Source organism: Arvicanthis niloticus, chromosome 24 (assembly GCF_011762505.2).
Source record: "Arvicanthis niloticus isolate mArvNil1 chromosome 24, mArvNil1.pat.X, whole genome shotgun sequence".
NCBI lineage: Eukaryota > Metazoa > Chordata > Mammalia > Rodentia > Muridae > Arvicanthis > Arvicanthis niloticus.
Genome location: NC_133432.1, coordinates 43,589,428 through 43,606,584, shown reverse-complemented (window position 1 = coordinate 43,606,584; position 17,157 = coordinate 43,589,428). Strand labels below are relative to the sequence as shown.

At 46.2% G+C, this 17,157-nt stretch overlaps 1 protein-coding gene across 2 annotated transcripts in view; it reads right to left on the bottom strand.

Moving 5' to 3' along the window:
* Usp12 (ubiquitin specific peptidase 12) overlaps nucleotides 1-15,103 on the bottom strand; it is a 51,118-nt gene extending 36,015 nt beyond the window's left edge. For both annotated transcript variants that reach the window (XM_076923931.1, XM_076923932.1), the window contains exon 1: nucleotides 14,841-15,103. In XM_076923931.1, the coding sequence (XP_076780046.1) occupies nucleotides 14,841-14,888 (48 nt within the window). In that variant the 5' untranslated portion in view covers nucleotides 14,889-15,103. The remainder of the gene's footprint in view (nucleotides 1-14,840) is intronic.
* Nucleotides 15,104-17,157: the final 2,054 nt, after the last annotated feature.

Below are 17,157 nucleotides of genomic sequence, written 5' to 3'. Positions count from 1 at the left end.
CAGGCGGGACGCCTGAGAGCTCCAGGCCAGCCTCAGCTACACAGGCCAGCCTCAGCTACACAGACAAAGGAGAAGAAAACGAGAAACCAGATTTCTAAAAGTACACACAACAAATCTCCAACAATGCACGAGCAAATGAAACCCATCAACACTCCAGAAGAACCATGCACCAGAGGCCCACCAGAGTTATCCCAAGAATGCAAGGGTAGTTTGACTGCCTAAAACTAATTCCTATAATAGAGCACACTAACTGAATTTAAGCAAAATCATGTACTCATTTCAGTAGACACAAGTGACACCTTTTCATGACTAGGGAAAACAAACATACAAACCCAACAGAACAGAATACAAGAGACATTCTCAACCTGATAATACGGACACTGTTCACCTGTTGCAAAAGTGTGTGCCATGCACACACACAAACATGACTGTGATCCCCAGAACCCATGTATAAGGACCAAGAGTGGTAACACATTTGCAATCGCAGCACCCAAGAGGCAAAACTAGCAGATTCCTGGGCCATCCACCTTGATTTCTGAGGCAAGGTCTCTCACTGGCCTGGGGCTTGCCAGTTAAGTTAGGCTGGCTCTTGATAAACACTTGAGGAGATCTGTGGCCTACACACGCCTACACACACACACACACACACACACACAGAGAGAGAGAGAGAGAGAGAGAGAGAGAGAGAGAGAGAGAGAGAGAGAGCGCTGCACATGTACACAAACACAAGAAACATCCCCAAAAACTCAACAGCATGGCTAGAGAGATGGCTCATCAGTTAAGAGCACTGACTGCTCTTCCACAGGTCCTCAGTTCAATTCCCAGCAACCACATGGTGGCTCACAAACCAATCATCTGTAATGGGATCAGATTCCTTCTTCTGGTGTGTCTGAAGACAGCTACAGTATATTCCTAATGTGAAAGAAGAATTGGCCTGTCTTTATCCACACACAGCACAATCTCACACCAAGAGTCTAAGCCGATCCAAGAGCTGCTAGAATCAACAGGCACTGAGGAACTGGGCGTAAGACATAAGACTGCTTATTTCTACATCTTTTGAACTCAACAATCTTTAATAAAACCACAATTTCATCAAAACCATCCAAATACATGGGGGGATGTGATTTATACTCTCCAAACTCTTTTAAAATTACTAAAGAAAATTAAAGGGTATTTAGGGGAACAGAAAAAAAACATACACTATCAGAAATCTGATGGCAATACTCCACAAATGGACAGAATCAATGTAATCCCTATCAGAATTCCAGTGATTAATGTTTAGACACTGACAAGCTGATTCTAAAACCCATGCAGGATGAAAATGAAGAATCAACTGTGATCATGAAAAGAACAAAGTCTGAGAACCCCCACTTCCTGACTTCAGAACTCACTTCAAAGCACCCATAATCAAAGCAGTAACACTAGAGGAAGGTCACATGGGCAGGTCAAGGAAACAGAGCTGAGGTTTCAGCTGGAGTGGAAGCGCAGACCTGATACCCCAGCATCTGTGAGGTCATCCTCTATTTAACAAATTTGAAGACAGCCTTGACACTGTCTCAAAAACACAGAACAAAACAAAAGCCAAGATCTCAGAAATAAACCAGCATATTCCTACATTTCTGCTTGTTTTCAGCAAGGGTGCTAAGGCCATTCAATGAGAAACAGGCTGTGCATGTGTACATGTGTGCATGTGCGTGTGAGTGTGTGGTGGCAAAGTGTGGACTGCACTACTCACATGTAGAGGAGAGAGGACCACAGTCGGTTCTCACCTTTACAAGAATTCCAGGGACAGAACTGGGGCCACCAGGCTTGAGTGGTGAAGGCCTTTTCCTGCTGAGCCTCCTCATAGGCGCTGACACAGCAACTGCAGATGCCCAACAAAAAGGAGACGGCAGGACCACCCAAAACCTTGCTGTCCTGACTTCAAAGCAGCGTTAATCCACCAAGAGGCACAAACAACCCAAAGCCATCAATGAACAAACAGATAAAACATGTGATGTAAATACAGTAGAAAACACATCCATTAAAAGTGACAAAATACTGGTACATCTTACAACACAGAGGGATCCTGAAAATGATGCCAAGTGCAGAGAGACAGTCACAACAGGCACATAAAGATGCAAGTGGAGTTGTCTGAGGCTGGGAGGGAGGAGAGTGGGAAAGAAGGTGCAGAGGGATGGAAGGCTGCTGAAGGAGGCAATCTTTTGAGATGGGGAAATATTCCACAACTGACATGACGCTCAATATGGTAAACCACTGAATTATGTCCCATAAAACACAGCTTACACAGTGTATGAACTGTACCTGAATGTTTTAAGAGCTGGGACTGGTGACAAAGGCTTGTAATCCTGGCTAGTACAGGCTGAGGCAGGAGAGTGGTAAATTCAAGGCCAGCTTTGCCAACTCAGACCTTTCTCAAAATAAAACACTAGGAAGAAGGCTGGATTTGGAGGTTGTGTGTAAACCTAACTTGGGTGACTGACACAGAAAAATCAGGAGTTCAAGGCCATCCTCAGCTGCACATACACTTGTAGTCCAGCCTCGGTTACATACAAGACACTGCCTTTAAAAATAAATAATAAAGACCCCTGCACCAGAAGCATGCAGGAGATACAACGCTGTAATAGAGTGTCTGTACAAGAAAGGCAGAGGAGCTAGCTAGGATCAATACCCCATAACCGAACAGCAGCTTTAAGAGAGAATATGGACACAGACTGTCCAGTGAGGTACTACAGCCAATGTATTTAAAGCTCACTGTGTTCAAACTCAAATCCAGTTTTACTCTTCAATATAAATTTAGTTGTGTACACAAGGTACAGGTCCTCACAATTATATATAAAGTTAAACTGACAGAACGTTCCATAAACTCTAAACTCAAAAATGGGATTGACAGGAGTGGACCCCTTGCTGTCCGTCATCCACTAGTTGGTATAGCTTCAGATCTTGCATCCTGACCCCTTGAAAACTCCCATGAAGCATCTACCTGTCAACACTGTCCTATCAGATCGGGGCTCGCCTTGAAGCATGGCCACACCTACCTTATGAACAGGACACTCTCATTTGGTGGTTTTTCTTTCACCCCCTCAGTATGCTTTTCCCCTTACCCCCTCATATTCTGCTGAATTTCTTCTAGACTTACAAGGAAAATGAGAAAAATTAAGTTGCTAACGGTCCATATTTGTTGCCTCATTCTAGCCAGCAGCTTTACAGAAATTCCAAGTCTAATCCCAACAGTCTCTTAACGGCTGACAGACCACACCTTGGGATTCTCCTGACTGTACTATAACCATCCGGCCCTACCTCCTACCCCACAGCAAGCTCTGAACCTTCTGACTGCTTAAGTCAGTACCTCAGGTGCCCTCTCCTGCCCTGCTGTCCACAGAGGCAGGGTGTGTCCAATCTTCCCTGTAACCTCAGGGTAGATTCTAATGAAACCTACCAATCCTTTTGAATGATAGAAGTTTTAAGACTAACTAGCCAGGAATTTAAGACTGAAGAAGATCAGAAGGACATGAGGAGCCCCTTACTCCTGTTGGCTGAAATATCTAAGCTTCAGACGCATGCCTACAGTCAAACTCCTGACTTCCTTGTGGAGCACATCCGGAAGAACTCCGTAGACCTTCCTGTCCCTATCTGTCTGTCTCACTGACTCATCTGTGTTCTTGGACTGTAACCTTCAAGATGAACCTCCAACCACCTTCCAGTCTCATTCACTGAGGGAAGTTCCTGGACCACACAGTGGTGCTGCATGCCTTATTCCCGGTACTAGGGAGGTGGCCTAGGCCAGCCTGGTCTACACAGTGAGCTCCAAGACAGCCAGGACTACACAGAAACAAACAAAACAGTTCCTTGGATTAAAAACAAACATATCAAAACACTGTTTTAGATTTACTTTTACTTTACTTTATAAATGAGTGTTCTGTGGCATGTTTATGTGTGCACCATGTTTGAACATAGTGCCCTTGGAGGCAAAAAAAAAAAAAAAAAAATAGCACTGGATCCCACAGAACAGGAGTTCTGGGAAACTGTAAGATGCCATGGAAGTGCTGGGAACTGAATCCAGTCCTCTGCAAGAGCAGCCGGTGCTCTGAGCGGGAGCCGTTTCTCCAGCCCCTACGAAAACATTTTTAATTTTTTTAAATCCTTTGTGCAATGCAACTTCAAAAGCCACAAATATCCTATATATAGTTGTGGCTAAGACATTTAAATGTGACTCTCTTTCCTTAACATATATTCAGTCTGTATCAAAACACTTTCTTAATAAATTCTAACTCTCTATTCACACTGGTTTGTTCTGTAATTCTTTTAATCACTGTAAATCAATAATCCCAGCTTCAGGTCTAGAGATGTCACGATGGTTCATCACCCCCATAGAAACCCCAGGGAACCAAATTCTCTCTTCTGGCATCTGTGGACACCTGCACACATTAAAACAAACACACATATATAAAAATAAAATCTTTTAATTAAAAAAAAAAAAAATCACAGTAGTGGCACAAGCCTTTAATCCCAGCACTTGGGAGGCAGAGGCAGATGGATCTCTGAATTCCAGGCCAGCCTGGTCTACAGAGAGAGTTCCAGGACTGCCAGGGCTACAGAGAAACTCTGCTGGGAATCCCAGCTTCACCTGAGCAGAGGAACTGGCCAGAATGGGGGAGGAGGGACCTGTAGCAGCACAGGGCTGTCTCCTGCTGCCACTGCCAGTCATATGACTTCAAAGCACACACTGCAGCCAGACCACGTTGCGTACATGACCCACTCCATCCACTTCCATGACCTCTCAAGCTACAGATTTTGCATTTACTTACAGATTCTAGCAGCTGACTCCCTCAGTAAAGACTGTTCTGCTGAGACTAAACCTGGTATCAGGACTCAAGTAAGCGCTCTCATTTGTTATACTTGTAAAAAAGCACAGATGCTCGGCCCATCCTACATAGGCTGGTGCTACAGTCCTCAGAACACACTATGGTAGCAGAAAAGAAAAGCCGTTCCCTGCCCCCCACCCGTGTCCACGCTCTAATCCTCAGAGCATGTAAATATGATGTGTTACAGGGCGAGGGGAAATTAAGGTTGCATAAGGGCTTAAAGTTGCTAAAATCAAATGGCCTTGGTTTGGAGATTATCCTGGATTATCCAGATGAGCCCCTCCACCCCTGAAGTGTCAGTGACTAACAGGAAATCAGTATCTGAGGGATGTAAGAGTGACCAGACACTGCTGACCTAAAGACACAGGAGAAACTGAGGCCAGGAAACATGGAAAGCCTCTAAGGTAGAAAAGGCAGAAAAAAAGTTGGGCTCCCCAGACCCTCTCAAAGAATAATCTTTCTAACATCCACTTAAAAGTTCTGGCCTCCAAGAGTGCAGGAAACTGCTTGCTATGAGCATACAGATGTGGCGAGAACTGTGCTGTTTATAGGAGCCACTGGAGGTCAATGTACACACAAATGGTTTGGTCTGTTGTAAACATTACATATAGAAACAAATGCACTCTAGTATCCTTAAAATGTGAAAACTAAAGTACTAGGTTCATCTTTCTGAATTACATATTTAAGAATCTCAAGTAGCTTTTTTTAAACAAACAGGTTTAATAAATATGTAACCTCAAAATGTTTGTTTTAAAAAATAGACATGTGCTGGGTACGTGACACACCCCTTTAATCTTAGTACTTGGGAGGCAGAGGCAGGTGGATCTCCATGATGAGGAGGGCCTAGTCTACACAGCAAGTTCTAGGAGAGCTAAGACTATGTGTAGACAAACCTTGTCTCCAAAAAATAGAGGAGGAGGAGGAAAGGAAGGAAGGGAGGGAGGGAGGGAGGGAGGGAGGGAGGGAGGGAGGGAGGGAGGGGCAAACTAACTTTGCAGTGTACACACTCGGGCGGTCTTGTAGTTCACTGAATCTGCACTGGAGCCTCTGTGTTCATTTGCACACCTGATTATGTTGGAAGTGTTCGACTTTTTTAAAAACTATTTTACATTAAACTATTTCACATCCATAAAAACATGGAGCATGTCACAAACCTGCACCATATCTTTGCCTAGTGACGCTGCTAATCTTCATAAAGCAAAGCCAACAACAGCAAATCCTTGCAATATCAGCAAAGGAAAGAACAGAAGCAAAGCACTGGGGCTGGAGAGATGGCAGCTGTTGCTCTTCTAGGGGACATAGTGCTGTCCTGGCACCCATAGGGCAGCTCACAACCATTTGTAGCTCTAGTCTGGGGGAGTGTGTCTAATGGCCTCTTCTAGCCCACAAGGGTACTGCATGCATGTGGTTCACAGATAAACAGTCACACACTTAAAATAAACAACTTATTAAACATTTTAAAAGTCTAGGGAAAAAAAAAGAAAACTTCTTCAAAGTAATAACGAATAGACAACAGGCTAAGATACTCACCCACAAAGCAGAATATCCATTCTACAAAGTGCCCCACTGTAGACACACTTTCTACTCCTAAGAAGGCTTTATCCTCTCCCTGCCCCTAAGACTTCCTTTACTGCTTACCTGACCCACACAGGCACTTCTAACTTGAAAGAATTATTCAAGTTCTCTTTTCAGACACCATGTACACATTAACCCAACTTACTTCTACAACTTCAGACCTTTTAAAAAATGTTATTAGCATTTGGACGTTGCAGACATCAGAAGTTAACTGCTCTTAGGCTGGATATAGCTCGATTAGTAAAGTGCTTGCCTAGCATTCAAAAAGTCCTGGGTTCGATCCCCAATACGACATAAAACCCAGCATAGACTCCCAGCCTGTAGGTCTAGCACTCAAGAGGAAGACACAAAACGATCAGAAGTTCAGAAAGATGCCAGCAAGATGGCTCAGGGAGTTCAGACACTTGCTGCAGAACCTGACCACCTAACCTCAATCCCCCAAACACAGAAGAACTAAGTCTGAAAGGCTATTCTCTGACCTCCATACATGTACCGTGACATGTGTTCATGCATACAAATACATAAACATTTTTTAATAAAAGAAAAAATAAGTGCAAAGGTCCTCCTCAGCCACCAAACTCCAGGTAAGCCAGGGATGCAGAAGAACCTACTTTAAAAAAAGGTGCCGGCACTGGCCCATGCCTTTGATTCCAGCACTCAGGAGGCAGAGGCAGGTGGATCTCTGAGAGTTTGAGGCCAGTCTTATCTACAGGTTGAGTCCAGGATAGCCAGAGGTACACAGAGAGACCCTGTCTCAAAAAACTAAGCTGTTAACTGTTTTCCTGTATCAGCAAAAGAACCAAGCTACAATACCTTACTATAAATTTTTGTTAAAAGGTGTTTAGCACCTCAGCCAGTCAGCTCACATTACACTGGACCATCAGCAATCGGGGTTTTCAGTTTTCACGTAAAACAGGGTCTCAATACATGGTCTGTAGCTAAAGTTCATCACACACACACACACACACACACACACACACACACACACACACACACACTGCCTCAGTCTCCCAGGTGCTTTAATTATAGGCCCACAGTACCACACCCCACTTCAGTCTTGATAGTTTTCTTCTAAAACAAAATCTTCACATCATTTCTACCTCCTTCTATACAAACTCTGTGCATATTAAACTATCATCTATATGAATTTTTTTTTTTTTTTTTTTTTTTTTTTTTTGGTTTTTCGAGACAGGGTTTCTCTGTGTAGCTCTGGCTGTCCTGGAACTCACTCTGTAGACCAGGCTGGCCTTGAACTCAGAAATCCACCTGCCTCTGCCTCCCAAGTGCTGGGATTAAAGGCAGCACCACCACCGCCCGGCATCTATTTGAATTCTATGCATATTAAACACTCAGCTCTTTCAAGTATTTTCCACAACATTGATTCTGAGTATTCAAATGAGTGACCCATATTCATATCTTAGGACTTAATTATGTTTTTTCCAACACCTCAAGGTAACATATAGGTATTTAAATAATCTACAACCCAAGAGACAAGGTATCTACTAACATGTGTATTCCAAAGCAACCAAACAGGGCTCCAGAGAGGATGGGCAACCAGGCAGCTCAGTGTAAGCACAGCCTGAGCTTATAGCTGGAAACACGTGGGAGGAAGGCTGAGGCTGGCTGGAACAGACAGGCCTGTTCTGATTCGAGGGTGGTTTCTATCGTATTTAGAATACGATAATAAAGTGAAGGCTGGCTATTGGGGTGGCAAAGCATAGGTTTACCATGTGCTTAGCATATACAAATCACTGGGTTCAACCATCAACCTGGTAAAAAAGTAAACATCACTCTGTGTCCTATCAGTGCTCTCAAGCCATCTGACCCTCTAAGATAGGCTGAAGTGCCACGGATCAGTCAGTCACTGCTGTTCCCAGGCAAAACAAAGTAGTTCCCAAACTAGTCAAACCAGAAGAAGATAATCAATTTCATTCTTAGCTTTAATGTTATAATTTAATTTAAATATAAGTGAGTGTCCTCAGAGGCAGCTGCTGCTAATAACTAATGATGGATGAACTGGTAAGTTCAGACTCCCGGTGAGTGTTTGCTGGCTTATGAGATTCACTAGGGCAACAGAAACATCTTAAACCCCACCCCCGCTGGGGGAGGCAGCATGAGCAGGCTGTTTAGTCCAAGAAGTCATTGTCTAAAGACATACTCACAGTTAGGGAATGCGTGTGGACCCTTAAATAAGGGAACCAATCCACGTGCATGCTTTTCTTTCCGAAAGTACAGGCAAAAACGGTGTCCAAACTGAGAAAGCCAGATGTGGGGGTGCAGAGCTGTGACCCTGCATGTCCAGCTCCCAGGAGCTGAGACACACTGATCAGACTAAAAGCATCATCTAAGGGCCATACACCAAGACCCTATCTCAAAGGCCAAAACCAGAACAACAGAAAAGTGTCAAGGATGCAGCAGACAGCAGACAGCATCATCACATCAGTTAGAATTTCTCAAGACCTCAAGTTTAGATCTAAAAGGAAACAATGCAATGCTTACCAAAAACTGTCTGATTTGGGCATCGAGATGGCCCTGTGTATAAAGGTGCTTGTCATCCAGCCTGACAACCCAAGTTCAATCCTGAGAACCCACCTACACAGGAGGGACATGCTCACCACAGCACACACACTTGTACACACACACACAAATGATAATTGTTTTAATTAAAAGAAATGTCTGACTCAAACCTTGTATTCACAGACAACAAAAAACAGTTCAGAATTATAAGAAACTTTTCCCTCACACATACACACCTAAATGTCAAAATCTGGGCTCAAATTTACCTCTTTTATTATAGCATGATGCAGAATAAAATATATAGTAAAACAGCCTATTGAGTTTCTTGAAGTGACTACTGAAAGAGAAACGCCCCCGCCCCCAATGTGGTTAAATCTCAGAGTTTCTAGAGTCTTTCCTGAGATGGTAAGTTACAGAAGTAGAATTAACTTTACTTTGCAGACAGGAAAACAGGAATGTGGTCAGGGGCCAGGAAACAGCCTCATTTGCAGTGGATTGATCAAAATCATAGAATTAACAAAAAAAACAAAGAGCCTGAGTGAAAGCGGTTGACATGTAGTGACTGAGTGGCAGAAACTAACAGAGTGGATCAGGACTGGGAGGTAATTAGCCAACTCGGGATCTCCTACAGTAAGGTTAGAGAGGTGGAAGGAGACATCAGAAAGGCCACATAGCATGAAGCAAGGCCACCGTACATACCCCAGTGAGCTATTTTACTGCAGGTTCAACAAAGCACCTGTATTTGTGGTAAGTGTCCAAGATTAGCAAAAGCCTGTGTCTTATATATAATTTCATGCCTAGTAACTATATCACTTTACCTTCTAATACAGCAGGGTTGTCAAACTATGGGTCACGACCCCCACAGACATCATATATTGGGTTACCCAAATATCAGATATTTACATTACGATTCATAACAGTAGCAAAATTACAGTTATGATGCAGCAATAAAATAATTTTATGGGTGGGAATCACCACAGCATGAGGAACTCATTAAAGGTCTCAGCATCAGGAAGGTTGTGAGAACCACTGCTCTGATCCCATAAACACATAACCTGCTGGTCATCTAATTACCTACTCCCGTGACCCAGTCATCTTGCCAAATTATCTTTTTTCTTTTCTTTTCTTTTTTTTTTTTTTTTTTTTTTTTGGTCAAATTATCTTAAAGCATTCAACTCTCCATGCTTATTGGTCACTTCTGAAACTATCATGATAGTGACTGATGGGACACACTGAACTATCACCTAAAGCTGCCTTGGGGAGCAAGCAGGTCGGAAAACATGCTTATGGAATACACAGGCCAAGGCTCAGCTTCTTCACTTGAGTCTCCATTCCATGATCCCATAACCTAACTAGGGACAGCTGTGACAAACTGGGCACGCTTCAAGAGTCTGTGGATGAACAATCACCCAAAATTAATTCCAAAATCAAACACCAGGTTTCATTAGAAAGCTAATGAAGACACACTGCCAAAAAAAAAAAGGGGGGGGGGGATGGTGTCATCTGAGGAATATGGCACCCAAGTTCTATCCTATGCCTCCACATAAATGAATTTTGATTTGGGATCAGGACAGAACATCTAAGAGTTTCTCAAATATCCTTCTGGCATTTCACACGACATGTTTAATGGGAAGCAGTTTCTCACCACAGACATAAAATCAAAGTATCAATCCTGATGACTGCAGAAGGAGGCACACCAAGCACGGTGGAGCCCACCTTCAATCTCAGCCATGGATCCATCAATCCATCGGTCGGCAGGTGGAGGCAGAAGTCTCAGGAGATCTCCACACACAGAGAGGACTTAGGAGGGGTAGGGGCAGAGGACAGGAAGACAAGGCAGTAATCCCTCATTTCTCCACATTCCTTCAAAGAAAGTAGAAGTTTTAAGGCTGTGCCCCCTCCTTTTCTGGAATGATATTAAGCTGCGTGCCCACACACGCAGACTAACCCAGCAGCCAGAGAGCAGCAGGAAAAGGCAAAATAGCCAGCTTTACCTGAGACTGCTTCAATAGGTGGTTTAAAGTTTTCACTTCAGAGTCCAGTTCTATCTACAGTACAACCTAGCACCTACCTTGTGGCTTTGACTTCACTCACACCTACACACACCTACAAATACACACCCCTCCCTGCCTGGCAAGCAGCCAAGCCAGTGCCCTCTCATGCTGAGAAGCCACTCAGCTCCTTGTTTCTACTCTATCCAATCCCCCTCCCCAGTAAGTTTTTCCCAACTAGGACTCCCACAACCAGAGACAGTGGCCAGCTTCAACCAGTGCTGCATCTAAAGAACTTCCAGTGGGCAGCACTGGTCTCCGGCAGACATACTGGAACACCTGGATTAGCCATGGGATGCTGCTGACTTCCAACCAGAGCCTTCTCTGTGTGTGCGTGTGTGTGTGTGTGTGTGTGTGTGTGTGTGTGTGTGTGTGTGTGTGTGTGTGTGTGCGCGCGCGCGCGCGTGTATGTGTGCGTGCGTGCGTGCGTGTGTGCGTGCGTGCGTGTGTGCGTGCGTGCGTGCGTGTGTATGTGTGCAGGGCGTGCGTGCGTGCGTGCGTGTGTGTGTGTGTGTGTGTGTGTGTGCGCGCCACTTTCCCTGCTGTCTGCTGATGACTAAGTACAGAACTAAGCATTTCATGAACTGCACTGCACCAGGCTGTGAGAACAGGGATTTCACTAAGGAGCAGCAGCACATCAAGCGTGCTAACAGTGGACAGTACGTAAACCTTTCTGGAGGCACATTCACAATAATCTGAAGACAGTCCAGCCTAACACCAAGACAAACACATCTCACTAATTTTCACACAACAGCAGAAGAGTAATGATCTAAATTGGGCATCGCTGAAGACTTATTTTTAATCTACTTCACCCAATAAAGCTACTCCAGGTTTGCTCTGCACCTCTTTTTAACAAGTGAATAAATTATATAAACTTCCATATTTACAGAATAAATTTCAATTCATCTAAGTGTTCCTCTAAATGTTTCCGTAAATGTTTCTGAAGCTGCTGACACTCTAATGCATACATTTCTAAGTCCAGGTCCCCTCCCTCCACTGTTCCACAGGTTCACTCCACCTTACCTCGACTTCAAACTCACCTTTTGTGACTAAATGAAGACCTTTTTCCACTGTATGATGTTAATGCTCCAATCACTTGGCAGAAATAAACAATACATTTTTTTTTACTTTTAAACCCTCACAGTCTAACCTGGTGTGCATGCCTTATATCTCAGTCTAACCTGGTGTGCATGCCTTATATCTCACAGTCTAACCTGGTGTGCATGCCTTATATCTCAGTGGCTGGGAAGTGGAGGCAGGAGAATCATGAGTTCATGGCCAGCCATCAGGCCATACCAAACTCAAACTCAGCCTGACCTACAGATGACCCTGTTTCAAAACACCAGCAAAGATGGAAATCAATCAAACAAAGCCCTCATAAACTAATAAAAGATAAGGGGGAGCACATACAGCACAGTATACCTAAGATCACAAAAATCCCGAGTAACTGTACAAGGCAAATGGGCAGGGTGTTGTTCTGGTCAGGTGAATATTACTCACTCACTGGACAGTTCACATTCCAAGCAAAACAGAACCTACAGACACAGCAGGGCCGTTGCTGTTTCTGATTTTCACTTTCGTTAATTCTCAGAAGACGGGCAGCAACCTTCCTTACACTCAAACTGCCATCACTCTGATGATGTGCAGGACCCACTCCGGGAAGGTAACAGGGCTCATTCAAGTAGGCACACAGACCCGCCCAACCTTAATGGCACCTTTGTGACAATCTCACTCTGGCCAGGCATGGATGCCTATGCATTTGCCAGAAAGCATACATACACCATGTGCAATTACTGTACCTGGGCAGAAGCCCTAAGGAGAGGAAGCTTGGGAGTGGCCAGCCTTGACAGCAGCATCTCACTGGATAGAGAGCCCTAACGGGGCTCTGTCCTCTGCTGCTCTTTTCTGAGGTGGTTTTTCGGAGGTTGGTTTTTTTTTTTTTTTTTTTTGAGGGGTGGGGGGAGGGTGTTTTTTGTTTGGTTTTGGAGACAGGGTTTCTCCAGTGTAGTCCTGGCTCCTGGAACTCACTATGTAAACCAGCTGGCTTCAAACTCAGAGTCGGCTTGAACTCTGTCTTGAGAGTGCCACCACCACGCCATCTGTTGCTCTTATTTGATTATGGTACATTATTATATACACGAGAATCGTCTCCCTCAAGTAGAATGTAAACATATGAAAGTAGGTACCATCTTTGGATAGGGAGAAGCAGTTCTTTTGAGGCAAGGTCTTAGCTACACCTGCCTGCAACTTCTGATCTTTCTCCATCCAAAGTCCTGGGCTTCTAGAAGCATGCTGTAAAAAGCCTTGCTGTGGGAACTGTCTAGATCACTGATGTACCCCCAGTTCCAGTCAGCTGGTGCTAGATGTATACTTGACAAAACTGAGTGAATGAACAATCTACAGGAACCACACCACTCCTGAAACCCTAGACTTTGTCAATGAACCATGACCCCAAAATATGTGGAGCTCGGCAATCTGGCAAAATTATCACTATAAAAGATTTGATTATCCTGTATGGCATGTCTAAAAATAATTAGCACAACCAATCCCAGAAACTGTTAATACAGTCCCCTTCTCAACACCAGGAAAGAACAATTATCCACGTGGGAAAATGGATCCTTCAATGACTCCATAATCTTATGACTTTTTTGATGCTGGGGATTTTAAGTTCCACCCCTTTTTTATACTGTTCCACAGAATGTAGCCGAGAATCCACTTTTCCTCCTGATTCTCCACTCCTTAAACACATACAACCACAGATCACCTGCAGGTGGAAGATGGTTTGGAGAATCTCCTAGATACAACCCAGAACACGAAAATGGAACTGAAGGTCTTTGATAATGTAACTCCAGACCCACATTGCAAAGAGTAACTTTTTTCATTGATTCATAAATCGCAACCTCTACGTCGAAATTCATATAAAGGAGGTAATGAATTTGCCATATCACGTAGGAAACCATAGTGCTTCTGGTAAAGCACAAAAATGTGCAAAGAACCCACCCGCGTTTCGCTTTTTTCGGGGGAGGGGGGGTGGTCTGTGTACTTCAACCCCACACAGCGGCATCTGCTCTATTAAAGTAAACATATGACAAGAAAACAAATGCAGCTTTTCAAGATTAATACGGATTCCCAGAGACAAGGCTGCCATCAGGACGGACACAGGTTGGGAGACGCAAGAGTTCCTTTCTCCACGGAGAGTTTAAGATAAGAGAACATTTCAACAACACTGTAAAAGTTTCCACCTTCACACGCCCCCTTCCCGAGCCCGGGCCCCGGGGCTCCACCTAACCCGAGGAGGAACTCTGCCAGGACTTCCGTCCTCCGGTAGGATCGAGACCCTTCCTTCCTGCCGCAGACCCCCGCCCTGCCCCGCGCAGGGCCCCACGGAAATGCCGCGTCCCTTCCCCTGGCCCAATCTCCTGGCTCCCCGGTACCAGTCACCACTTTCAAGTCCCGGCTCCAGCTCCCGATCTCTAGCCCCCAGCCCCCAACCTCAGTTCCCACCTCGAGTCCCCAAGTTCCCAGCCCTAGTTTGCAACCCTTACCCTCAACCCCGTCCCTGAGCCCCCAGGCCCTAGTCCCCATCCACAGTCCCCGGTGCCCAGACCCCGACCCCGAGTTCCTGGGTCCTCAGCTAGGACCCCTGGTCAGTACCCAACCCCGAGCCCCGATCGGTCCTATCCCCAGTGCCCTGGCCCCGCCTGCCGTGTCCAGCACGCCTTCCCCATGGCCATTCGGCCCCGCGCCCCGATCGCTCGCACTCGAACAGGCCCGCGGGCGGCGCCTCGAAGGCGGGGACCCGCCGCCCGGGCCGCGCTGCCGCCGCACCTACCATGGTACAGATGGAGGCGAATTTGGAGACTGTCATTAGGATTTCCATCCGCCCGGCGCCATCTTCCAGACAGTCGCGGCGGGCGGGGGACGCGGGGAGCCGGGCCGCCCGCTCGCCTCGCAGCCCGCGGCCGCACCCGGAGCCGCCGCGGACCCACGCTTCTAGCCTGCTGGGCCGCCGCTGCCGTCGTCGCCGCGGGCGCTCAGGCTTCCTCGGGCCCAGCCCCCGCCCGCCGGCCTCCTGCCCGCCCGCCCCCGGCTCCGCCCCGGCGCACGGCGCAGCCGCCGCCTCAGGGCCCGCGCCTGCCCGGGAAGCCGCTCGCCGCACACCCCGCCCAGCACGCCGGGGAGCGAGCTCCGCGCAGGCCCCACAGCCCGGCCGACCTGGCAGCGTCGTCCCGCCCCGCCCCCTCCGGCGCCGTCACGCCCACCGCAGCTGCGCCACGCCCATGCCGCCCCGCCCTTCCACGGGGGGCGGGGGGTGGGGGGAGTGAGCTTGGGAGAGACGGCTCCACCCAGTGCGCGTTGGTGCGGGGCGAGGCCGGTGCTGCGTCCCTCCTGCAGATGGGTCCTAGCGCCGACGCAAATCACTAACTTAGCTTGCTAGAGCGGGTCTTAAGGAGGAAGACTCGATCCTTCGCCCCGAGGTGTCTGTGACAGCAAGCAGCCCTTAGAGCGACTGACCCACAACTCTAAAGGACAGTCAGTCCCACTGTTGAAACAGAAAACGGAGACCGTGTCTGGAAAACTGGATGGGGTTGGAAGGCAACCCCGCCAGAGTTCCAAGCACTTGATGTTTTTCTGGGGTGAATCATCTGGGCCAAATTCCCTAAGAAAAGACTAATTAGATAAAAAGACAAGATTTAACTCTATGAATTGGCAATAGTGGGGGAGGAGAGGAAGGGAAGCCAATTCTGCCTACCACGGGATACCAACTTGGAATTTCTAAGAGGGGAGGAGGGGGCGGGGGAGTCATGTCCCAAGAAAGAAGCAGAAGCCAGCGTGTGAGGAGCATATATGCAGTGTTAGCGAGTGGATGGACACTTCCTACTTTCTGCCGACAGAAAATTTATAAAAATTCATAAATTACTACTTTAGAAAGCCTGTGGTTTGTTGTGATTAGTGATCTGAGGGGTGGGACCTTTTCTCCTTCCACCCAACCCCCCACTGTGGAACTTAGGGCCCAAATTCCGACGAAAGCTCTAAAATCTGATAAGCCTCACTTCATACTCTCAAAGCATTCAAGAGGCAAAGAATTTGAACAAAATTTAGTCGAGAAACAGACTTCTGGTACATGAATACTGTTTCCATAGCAATTCCATTGTCAGCGTTGGGGGAGGGGAACACCCACTGAATACAGCTAAGTTCCTCTGGCAGCTGCCTATTCTACAGGTATCTACCTGCGTAGAGGCGGGACCTTCGTCTTTTCTATAGATCCCGAGGCAGGGGCTTGGACTCTGATTTACACCAGTTCCGGTCTATGCAGTGTTTGTCGCCTCTCTAGCCTCCACAAGCATAAGAGCATGGACGTACAGCATCTATATTTTAAAGGTCAGGGATGGGAGCTGGACATATGGCTCACTTGGCAAGGTGCTTGTGTAGTGTGTAGGTGTTCCTAGGCTCCAGACCCAGCACTTCATAAATCCTATGGAAAGGTCATCGTCAGCTATGAGGTGAGTTCAAGACCAGCCTGAATCACTTGAGTCCTTGACAAAAAAAAAAAATAATAAAATAAAATAAAATTAGCCAGCCACTAGGTATGGTGGCATGCACCTATAATCTCAGCACAGGAGACAGAGAAAGGTGTGTCTCTGAGTTCCAACGACAGCGTGGAATAAATAGCAAGTCTACAGATCAGCCAGATCTACATAGGGGGACCCGGCCTAAACAAAAGAGAATAACCAGCATATGTATGAAGTTATCAAGAAGAAATTAGCAAAAGTTAACAAGTAATTAATTAAAATGGTAAGCAAATAAAGCCTCCAAGCTGTCAGCTTGCTGCTTCAGAGTCCCTGTCATATGCTAAGTAATCTGTTGGATGTATTTTCTTTTTTAAGCTTTATTTATTTTTATTTTATGTGTATGGGTGTTTTGCTTCCTTAAGCGCATACAGTGCCCACGGAGGCCAGAAGAAGGCATCAGATCCCCCTGGAACTGAAGTTCTAAAAGGTTGTGAGTCACCAGACACGATGCTGGGATTCGATTCTCTCTGCAGGAGCACCCAGTACTCTTAATCTCTAAACTGGCTCTCCAGCCCCTTTAAATGCACTAAGCGCAACCCTTCCAATAACCCCAGAGATCCATCATTTCAGGCTTGT